The 11,239-nt window shown below is 44.4% G+C and overlaps 1 protein-coding gene across 1 annotated transcript in view; it reads right to left on the bottom strand.

Moving 5' to 3' along the window:
• Positions 1-11,239, bottom strand: part of LOC307173720 (acylamino-acid-releasing enzyme-like) — a 39,361-nt gene that overhangs the window by 18,400 nt on the left and 9,722 nt on the right. The window contains exons 6-14 of the mRNA XM_079897079.1: positions 10,456-10,547; positions 10,312-10,383; positions 8,835-8,972; positions 6,720-6,811; positions 6,579-6,619; positions 6,271-6,392; positions 5,840-5,900; positions 1,926-2,023; positions 1,595-1,646 (exon numbers count right to left, since the gene is read on the bottom strand). Coding sequence (XP_079753205.1) covers positions 1,595-1,646; positions 1,926-2,023; positions 5,840-5,900; positions 6,271-6,392; positions 6,579-6,619; positions 6,720-6,811; positions 8,835-8,972; positions 10,312-10,383; positions 10,456-10,547 — 768 coding nt within the window. The remainder of the gene's footprint in view (positions 1-1,594; positions 1,647-1,925; positions 2,024-5,839; positions 5,901-6,270; positions 6,393-6,578; positions 6,620-6,719; positions 6,812-8,834; positions 8,973-10,311; positions 10,384-10,455; positions 10,548-11,239) is intronic.

Below are 11,239 nucleotides of genomic sequence, written 5' to 3'. Positions count from 1 at the left end.
ACCGAGTCTTTAGAAGTCGAGACCAAGACCATAAAAACATGTCAGTTTTCATATTCATGATTTAATATCACCCCAGTTAATAATCAACAGTTAGGCCTATAGACTAAGCTAGATTGGGAATTGTTTAGAGGAGCAGTCTTAACGTCTTAATATGGACTATGCTTTTACTATCATTAAACAAATCCTACCACATGCATCATCTTCTGCCTATTTTTCTAAACTGCTTCAACAGTGCTGCTCTGTCATCAACATGTTAAGCCCACCCTGACATTTTTAATCATAGTTAGGACATGCAGAGCAAATTAAAATTTTCTAGTGGTATGTATTCTAGTGGACTAGTGATGGGGACGAGACCGCCTATGCCGAGTCCGAGTCAAGACCGAGTCTTTGAAGGAACAAGTCCGAGTCGAGTCCGAGAAAGCAAAAATCGGTCTCGAGACCGGACTCGAGTACTACATCACTAGAGTAGAGTACAGTAGAGGTAGAGTACAGTAGAGGTAGTGCGCAGTAGAGGTAGAGTACAGTAGAGTAGAGTACAGTAGAGTACAGTGTAGTAGAGTACAGTCGAGTTCAGTACAGTAGAGGTAGAGTACAGTAGAGGTAGTGTACAGTAGAGGTAGAGTACAGTAGAGTAGAGTACAGTAGAGTACAGTACAGTAGATGTAGAGTACAGTAGAGTACAGTAGAGTAGAGTACAGTAGAGTAGAGTACAGTAGAGTACAGTACAGTAGAGTACAGTCGAGTTCAGTACAGTAGATGTAGAGTACAGTAGAGTACAGTAGAGGTAGAGTACAGTAGATAAGAGTAGAGTACAGTTGAGGTGGAGTACAGTACAGTAGAGGTAGAGTACAGTAGAGGTAGTGCGCAGTAGAGGAGGTAGAGTACAGTACAGTAGAGGTAGTGCGCAGTAGAGGAGGTAGAGTACAGCACAGTAGAGTACAGTAGATAAGAGTAGAGTACAGTTGAGGTAGAGTACAGTACAGTAGAGGTAGAGTACAGTAGAGGTAGTGCGCAGTAGAGGAGGTAGAGTACAGTAGATAAGAGTACAGTTGAGGTAGAGTACAGTACAGTAGAGGTAGTGCGCAGTAGAGGAGGTAGAGTACAGCACAGTAGAGTACAGTAGATAAGAGTAGAGTACAGTTGAGGTAGAGTACAGTACAGTAGAGGTAGAGTACAGTAGAGGTAGTGCGCAGTAGAGGAGGTAGAGTACAGTAGATAAGAGTAGAGTACAGTTGAGGTAGAGTACAGTACAGTAGAGGTAGAGTACAGTAGAGGTAGTGCGCAGTAGAGGAGGTAGAGTACAGTAGATAAGAGTACAGTTGAGGTAGAGTACAGTACAGTAGAGGTAGTGCGCAGTAGAGGAGGTAGAGTACAGCACAGTAGAGTACAGTAGATAAGAGTAGAGTACAGTTGAGGTAGAGTACAGTACAGTAGAGGTAGAGTACAGTAGAGGTAGTGCGCAGTAGAGGAGGTAGAGTACAGTAGATAAGAGTAGAGTACAGTTGAGGTAGAGTACAGTACAGTAGAGTAGAGTACAGTAGAGTCATATGAGAAGTCATGCGTAACATGAGAACACGAGAGTAGCTCTACATACGAGAGGTGAGAGACGTGACCTCGCGACTCGAAGTATCAACAACCAACAGATCCTGTAATATACAAACACAATGTCAAATCAACTTTATTAATATACAGGACAATAACAGAATCAGTGACGCAAACAGACTTCAAACTTCAAAAAGACATTAGAGTCAATGTTCAGCTGAGGTCAGTTCAGTAACTGTGTAAAGATAATCAAATAGGAAATGAGTTTGATTCCTCTATAAAGCATCTCTGGAGAAAACAGTGATGTCATCGTCCAGCTCAGCTCAGTTCATATTTAATTTGCAATAATTAACCATGTTTATCTGTGTCCATGGAAACAGTACCTTACGGCCTCTCTGAGCGCAGGAGATCAGCACACGCTGACTGTCAGCTGACCAGCAGCGGGGAGAAAGCATCGAGCTGTAGATCCCAGTAAAACCATCTGACACACACACACACAAAAAAGAGATATTAAACAGGCCAGAGATCGTCTTGGTTACATATGTAACCCTCGTTCCCTGAAGGATTGCGGATACGTACGCTGGACATGCCGAATGATTGGGATCCCGCTTAGGGACCCTATCATCTTTGAGTGTTAACAGGACGAGCCAATGCTCACATTGGCGTGTGAGATCTGCATCTCGCGCTCCGCCCCGCAGCACGGGTATAAATACGGAAGCGGATGCAAGAACCATTTGAGTCAGCGGTGGTCCAGCAATGCTGGCGACGGGACGTACGTCCGAAGTGCCGAATGATTGGGATCCCAAGTAACACGCCACCTAGTGCCTAGCCAAAGCCTCCCGATCCCCCCCCAGGCTGTCGTGAGAGCTCGTCGGCTGCACAATTGAGCAGGCCGGGGAATAAGTGGCACGAAGCGACATCAGATGCCTCTGACTCCATAGGAGGAGATGGCGGGTGAGTCGCGACATGCGGTGGGAGCGTAGACTACCTTGATTTACACAAAGGTCGCAGTGTTGTCTGTATGGGCCAGCACGTGCTTGCAGAGCAGCAGCTTCTTGAGGCGGCCCAGATCCCTGCAACTGCATGTTCATTGTACATGGCCCCCCAGCCGGTGTTGGAGGCATCTGTGGAGTCCACAGCATACCTGGGCACTTGCTCTGGGGACACTCCGGCCCGGAGAAACGAAGGGTCTGACCACGGGCTGAGGGTTTGGCGGCAGGCCGGGGTGATCGTCACACGGAGCGTGCCACTCTACCACACCCATCTCAGGACTCGGCCATGAAGCCAGTGCTGAAGCGGCCTCATATGAAGCAACCCGAGAGGCGTTACTGCGGATGCCATATGCCCCAGGAGCCTTTGGAAAAATTTCAGTGGGGCCTCTGTTCTGCTCTTGATAGTATTCAAGGAGTTCAGCACTGACCGGACACGTTCCTCTGTGAGGCACAGGGGCGAGTTTGCTCTTTTCCCAGTTGACCCGAAGACCCAACTGGCTGAGATGCCGGAGCATCAGATCCCTGTGTTCGCACAACTGATCCCGAGACTGTGGTAGTATCAGCCAGTCATCGAGATAGTGGAGGATACGAACCCTACGCTCTCTCATGGGAGCAATGGCTGCCTCCGCGACCTTAGTAAAGACACGGGGCGGCAGGGACAGCCCGAAGGGTAGGGCCTTGTACTGATACACTCGACCCTTTAATGCAAAGCGCAGGAAAGGCCTGAGTCACGTGAGGAGACATGAAAGTACGCGTCCTTCAGGTCGATTGCTGCAAACCAATCTGGGGGGGGGGGGTGCATTCGAAAATGCGCTGTGAAGGGACCGATTCAGAACATGTAGGTCCATGATTGGTCGTAACCCACCGCCTTTCTTAGGTACAGTGAAGTACGGGCTGTAGAAGCCGGTCTTCATATCGGCTGGAGGGACCGGCTCTATCACACCCTGCGCCAGTAGGACTGCGATCTCCGCACACATGACAGGGGCCCGCTCGCTCAACACCGAAGTGTAGTGAACACCCCTGAACTTGGGCGGGTGCAGCGAAGTGGAAGACAGGGACCCGACTCAGACGGCATAGCGGCCCGAAGCTGAGTGTGCGGGGCAACACTTACCTGTCTCCACTAGGGGTGTAACAATACATGTTTTCTTATTGAACAGTTCGGTGCGAGGCTTTCGGTTCGGTACGCATTACGAACTGAACGATTCGTTGGACCATTTTTCCTGCCGGTGCGACCTTTGTTAGCAGTCACGCTGGTGCGACCACCACAACGTTGCCCAACATCATGCGGCAAACGTAATGAAAGCGGAACGAAACTGCGCTGCTCATTATTTTGTGCTTCACAGACCGTTTATCAGGACCATCAATGTCAGTGCAGCGCGAGCCGATCTACACAGCGCTAAGAGATCCAGTAAAGAAAGCATTTGAATTCGCCAAAGAAGTTATTACATCGCTGCGAGATCTACTGAGAAGCATTCAAATTTCTGTTATTAACCGTAGATCTCTAGATCAAACAGCGCTGACGTGGAAACCAGGAGAAACATTGTGCCATGAATGAACTAGTTATAGGCTTTAAAGTCCCTGTAAAGTCAAAATTAAGTATGTGTTCTGAGTTTGTCACACCACAGAAAAATGTGTTATTAGCCACCCAGCCAAATTTGAATGATAAAAAAAGCCGGCAAGTACATAAAATAAGCGATCAAAATCTTGAAAAAATGAGCAGTAGTCTCTGCTCTCAAACGCTGCGCTGAAACCACGCCCACTCGCGGGAAAGCTGCACACTCAACTGTCACCGCTACAGCCGGAATGGATGCTCCTAGCAGCTTAATTTGTTTTACAAAGCCATACATGTTCGTGCCTGGACTACCTACTATAATTATAACATAAGCACACAAGGCAACTTACACTCATTGGTGGGCACGCACTGCCGACGATGGCACCAGTTGTCGGCGCGACGGGAGGATGAAGGCCGAGGCGGGAGATAGTCGGTTCGGCCACATTCACCAGTAACAGCGGATTATCAGTGAATGAATCCCAGTTGTCTCCGACGAAAGTTTATAAAACTATCCCGTGTAAAATGATCACTACAGAGGCGGGTTTTGGCGGTGATCCTCAGCTCTCCATCAAGGTGGCTCTTCACAAAATTAATCCACCTCTTGTTGATATGATAGTTTTTCGGAAATTTAAATAAGGACACCGATCTGTTTTGTACGTGATCGCATCCAGGTAATACGCATTTCCGTGACGAAGGCATAGCTAGCTAGCAAACTGTAGAATGTAACGTTAGTAGTAACTAATAGTACTGACAGTAACTCGCGATTGAGTTGCAAACTGATGTGAATGGGCTCCAGTGCGTCATCAAGTAGGGGCGTGTCCAGGAGCTCAGGGGCTCCAGTGCGTCATCGAGCCCCCGTTTTAGCCCCGCCCAAAAAATCCGGAACTCAGCAACGGTGAAAAACTGTTTAACGGTCTAACTCCACAAATCAGTACTTCACAGTGCACAGTCTTTGTAATATGATTTAGCAATACATTTCTAACATTTATAATGTGTTTAGAATTTTTTTTTAGAATTGCCTTTACAGGGACTTTAAGTCCACAGATCAGCAACATTCACCGTGGATTTACTGTAGTAACACTCACTGTAACCATGGAAGTGTGGCAGGAACAAGTAAAATGCTTTCAAGTACGTCACACATCTTTTTCCAGCACTTCAAATCTCAAATATTATCATATATAAATGTTATTTATAATGCGATGACCAAAACATTATTTGTTCATACTTCAAAGATTAACACCATTTATAAAACTAAAAGTTTCAAGATGTAGGAAAACTCACAGTTATTTAAAAATAATTTTGTTTGTTTAAATCAAATAAAGTAAATTTCTCTGGCATTTCTTTCTTTTTACTGTATCGAAAACGTCCTGAACCGTAACACCACTGTGTCGTATCGAACCGAACCGTGAGTTTTGTGAACCGTTAGACCCCTAGTCTCCAAGGGTCGGCGGGGGGTGTGTGAGGAGGGTTGCACACCGCCAACCTCGCCCTCTTGGGACCCAGGAACAGAGGAATTTGCTCTTTGAACATGTGGGAGCCTGTGTGCATCCGCTTCCGTGTTTATACCCGTGCTGCGGGGCGGAGCGTGTGATCCCAGTCATTTGACACGTCCGACGTACGACCGACTGAAAGGGAACTTCATCTGAATAACACGTTTCTGAACTCTTTGAGATTTAATTTTTTTACTTCATTTCTTTAACAACCAACCAATAAATAAAAAAAATAAAAAAATTGAATGCAAACATGCCCTTACCCTCCCTGGCTCTCCTCTGCACATCGACCACAACACTCGTCTGCTGGGTGTACCAGTCATACTGCAAACACACCACAACTGATCACATTGCTGCAACACTTTACAGTCAGGGTTAGTTTACACACACACACACACACACACACACACACACACACACAACAACACTCGTCTGCTGGGTGTACCAGTCATACTGCAAACACACCACAACTGATCACATTGCTGCAACACTTTACAGTCAGGGTTAATTTACACACACACACACACACACACACACACACACACACACACACACACACGTCTGCTGGGTGTGCCAGTCATACTGCAAACACACCACAACTAATTACTGTTAGTGCTAACACTTTACAGTCAGCTTTCATTTACTTTAAGAATTGGACACACACACACACACACACACACACACACACACACACCACACACAGTCGACTGCACTGCTGGTGAGGGCCGAAGACGCCAGACTCCAGATAAGCGATGCGACAGTGATCAGGACTGAGCCGAGGAGAGCAGACGGAGCTGGAGTTACAGGACAACTGGTCTGAGGACAGATACAAGATTATGATTATGAGTAAATTTATACACTCACTCACACACACACACACACACACACACACACACACACACACACACACACACACTGTCACACACACTCTCTCACACACACTCTCTCACACACACACACAACATATTGTCTGTACAGAATGGTTGAAGATGAGAGCTTTACCACATTTGCCGCTAGCCAGATCCACATAAAACAGAGACGACCTGCAGAACAGACAGAGCATTTAAACAACACGTAAATGAAGAGGTTTAGAAAGTTAATCTTCTTCATAACACAGATATTCCTCCTCCTCATCATCATCACCTTCTGTTGGCGCAGTATTTGAGCCCCAGTCTGTACGGCTCGTGCCACCAGCCCACGAACACCAGCCCGGTGTCCCCGGGAGCCCAGAACGCCTGCGGACCAGAGCCAGATACTCAGAACAACTGAAGCAGAAGAACAGCTAGAAGAACAGGCTTGCTGATCTCTGCTGGATAATGCTCTAGTAAATGCTGGATCTCACCTCTCACATCAGCTCAGTTACAGAGTTATACCAGTGATCATGTATTTCAGTCAGCTGGAGCACTAGTGCCCCCTATGGGTGAAACCTCATGCAACTGATCAATGCATCCTCCATATTCTGTTGTCTATGAGCATCACAATTTGGTAAATATAAGGAAATTAGTCAAAATGGGCGACACCCTAAAATTTTGTTGACCTACATCTTTCTAACACTTTGAAGAATCAAAACTGTTCAGTATATGATGATACATGATCATGTAATCCAATGTTTAGCCAACACTCCTAAAAAATAAAGCTTCCAAAGGAAGAATCCCATAGTAATACCACAAATGCTGGTCTAGCACTAGCTGTGATGCGTCACACATTACGTAATCATGTTGAAAGGTCACGCGTGACATAGGCGGAGGTGTTTACAAAGCCGACATGCAAAGACTGAGTCAAATGCCATTTACAAAAAAATTACATAAAAGGTAAAACAACAATGTCGAAAATGAAAGAGTTTTACTCTCTACCAGAACACGCTTGACCTTTCAACCTGATCACGTAATGTGTGTCGCATCACAGCTAGTGCAAGACCAGCATTAGTGGCTAAAAGTATATAAATGTCTATGTTGTTCTAAAATGTCGGCTGGTGTGTCTAGATGAGACTCTTATTCCTCGGCTGGATCGTGTCGAGACTTTGAAGCTGCACTGAAACTCACATCTGGACCTTCGACCCGTTGGACCCCATTGAAGACACTATATGGAGGAACATCCTGGAGTGTTTTCCTCAATTTCTTTTCGACTGAAGAAATTAAGACACGAACATCTTGGAGGACGTGTGGGAGAGTAAATGATCAGGACATTTTAATTCTGAAGTGAACTACTCCTTTAAATCACTCCTGAGACTTTATAGTCTGCATGTGGCCAATGAGACTTTATGATTTTTTGCTCTTTCAGCCTTGAAGCAGAAGCAATATCAGATGTTTAAGCTTATTGCCATTCAAATCAATTTATAATACGTTAAAATAAGCACAATCTCAATCTGAACGCATGTTAAACACAAGGGCCCTATTTTAACGATCTGAAACGCAAGTAACTCTGTGGGCGGGTCTCGGCGCTGTTGCTGTTATACCGGCGGGATAAATGACTCTCCGACCCAAATCTAAAATGTGTTGGTCTGAAGTCGCTTCATTACTCATAGGTGTGGTTTGGGCGTAACGTGAAATAAACCAATCAGAGCGTCATCTCACATTCCCTTTAAGAGCAGACGCGCTTGTTCCATGGCGGATTGCAATTATAACGGCGGATTTGCAGGAGCGGTTCACAGCCGAGGAGACCGACGTTCTCGTCAGGGCCGTAAAACACAGAGAAGTGACATTGGGGATGGAGAAACACACCCAGATTAGCTTCGGTTAAACAGGCGTATGATAATCTGGGTAAATGTGTAAGCTAGATTTATGCCTATTTTTCACATCTTCATGGACACAACAATGATTTCCCTCGTGTGGTAATATTGTTCCTTGTAATAATGTATGGTTTGTAAAAATGAGAACTGCTGCGTCTGTGTGTAGATGAGAGAAGCAAAGTGTGTGTGTGTTGTGCTCACGCTACATTATGGCCAAGCATGCGCCCTTAAAATAGCCTCTGAATAACATGAGCAATGCGCCACTGACTTTAGACGAGGTTTCTCCTGGTCTGTGCCGGAATTGTTTTCTGAAACTGCAAAATAGCACCAGGGAACGTTTGCGCCGGATCACGCCTCCTCTCTTCCCTGAACCGCCCCCGGGAGCGCAAGTTCATTCCCTAGTTTACCGACGTGCGTCTGTGGAGGGAAGAGTCCGCTGTGTGTCGGGTGAGAAATAGGAATGACACATGTGTCGTGTACAGAGTCAGTTGCGCTGGGTGTGAGATAGGGGCCAAGGACTCGAACTGTACCTGTCCTGGAGAGATGTCGGAGGGTATTCCCTCCAGAACCGTGATGTTGCTGCCCTCGATGTCCAGCACACAGAGCACTGGGCTGCTTTTATTCACCAGCGCTTCACCCCAGTCTTCATAATACTCAAACTGATGCCCCTGCCACACACACACACACACACACACACACACAAAACCATTAAGATGGTAGATGACATACTCTTATTAGATAAGAGTGTGTGTGTTGGTACTGTCTTTTTAAAGATGTAGAGAAGGCATTTGACACTGTTGACCATCAGATGCTTTTATCTAAACTAACAAATTCAAATTTTCAGAGGCAATACTTCGGATAAAATCATCTCTTTCAAATAGGAATCAGTGTTTGTGTATCGATGGTACAACATCTTCTTGCTCGTCCTCAGGGGGTTCAACAAGACTCTATTTTGGGACCAATTTTGTTTTCACTTTATATAAATGATCTACCTGGAATATATAAGGTGTAAATGTTCAGATGTATGCAGATGATGTAGTCATTTTTACCCATGCTAAGAATTTTGAAAAAGCTTCGATTACTTTGACTTCTGCTATGACCAATATTCAGGATTGGCTTATCAGGACAGGTTGAAATCTGTGTGTATGATGTTTGCAGAACAGTTGGCTGAGATGACAGACTCAGAGGTATTCCTGAGAGGAGACGAGCTTGAAAGCTTGTTAAAGAGTTTATGTATTACTTTGGATAATACTCTAACTTTTAAAAGTCACAAAAAAAAAGTTGTCTAATATTATAAAATTGTATTGAAAGAATTTGAAGTATATTAGGACATTCTTGACAGTCGGTGCTGCCAGGCTGTATTTACATTCAATGATTCTTTTCACATATGCAGTACTGTTTCAATAGTTGGTCATTCATAGGTGACACAACCCTAAAGTTAATGGAGTCACTGTATAAGGCGATAAAAGTGTTGAATAAAAAAAAACTCAAAATGAAATAAAAATTAAAAATGAGTTTTAAAAATTGTAAATATGCCAAATATGCCTGTTTTATTTATAAGGTCTGGCAAGGGCCTCCGTTAAATGAGTTTATAAAACAGAGGACAGATTGTGGTGTTGGTACCAGGTCTGCCATTAGATTAGATTGTGAAGTGAACATCTTTTGGTCAGAAAGTGTTATCTGTAATAGGGAGCAAATATTGGTATAGTTTACCAGCCAATAAGACAACGCTCTACTTCTCACACTGTTAAAGTTCATCTGAAAAAGTGCCTTATGACGAATCAGTCGTCTTAGAAATTGTAATAATGTGTTTGGGGTATAGTCTCTTTGTAGTGTTGTGTGTATGGCTGAGTGTTTGTTCTTGTGTATGTACCAAGGGACTGTGGATGTAATTAGTAATGTTGCTATAATCCGGCTTGTTTACATTTTGTATTTTATACTAATGTTCATTAGCAGGCTTTGTCCCTGTCAAATATAAATCAACATTACATGACGGCAAACTTTTACCAGGACGGTTTCCTCCTTCTTGTCCGTCTTGGCGGTGTCCTCTTCATCGGTGAGCGAGCCCGTCTCAGGACCCTGCGGTTCAACACGGGGTCAGATGAAGAACACACTCACAGAATCATTTGGAAGTGTGTGTTTTGTGTAAACCTGGAAGTAGGACTCTGTCTTGGGTCGTTTCTTCTCAGCCACATAGAGGAGGTGAGTCTCTGAATGAGACCAGACCAAACAGCCGAACTGATCTGAGAACAGAGAGCACATTATCAGCGTCTGCTCATGTGGATTGCTCAGGAAATGTCATTTTCCTGTGAACAGCTGCTCTAGCCTTAACTGAAGACCGTAATGTAATCTGCCACCAACTAACAACAGCAAATAAACTAAAGGCTATTTAAAAATTCATGATTCTGCTCATATAATCGTGTGTCATAGAGCTGCACGATTAACTTTTACAAGCCGTCGTCATGAATAGATATGAAACAGCTTCACTAACAGTCTTTTCAACATCACAGCTTCATTATTTTTGTCTTACAATCACTCAGATTATCACAGAAGTGCTGGGAGAAAAGATTATAGTCCAGATAATAAACACTGATGTCTACAGTAGAGATCAGAATAGAGCAAATCAGCTTTTAAAAGCAAATTAATGCTTCAAATAAAGATTGTATTGATTACGTCGTTACACCAGTAGGTGGCGACAGGAGACTGTTCAAATATGTGTTTGTCGTTGAATCATTCACTCAAGAGATTCATTCAGAAACACTGATTCATCCAGTAATGAAACAAAGACTTTATGAGCGAGTCATTGAATCATTCAATTAAAGCTTTTAATGTAGTTTATGTGTCTATGTGGTGTTTTTAATCTGCTTTAAGACAAACCATGTGTAAATTCATAAGTCGACAGCATTGCTGAGTATTTCCTCCTTAAAACTGCAGT

Source organism: Squalius cephalus (assembly GCF_949319135.1).
Source record: "Squalius cephalus genome assembly, chromosome: 16".
Classification (NCBI taxonomy): Eukaryota; Metazoa; Chordata; class Actinopteri; order Cypriniformes; family Leuciscidae; genus Squalius; species Squalius cephalus.
Note: the sequence above shows the minus strand (reverse complement) of the source record. Positions and strands in the feature narration are given on the sequence as shown.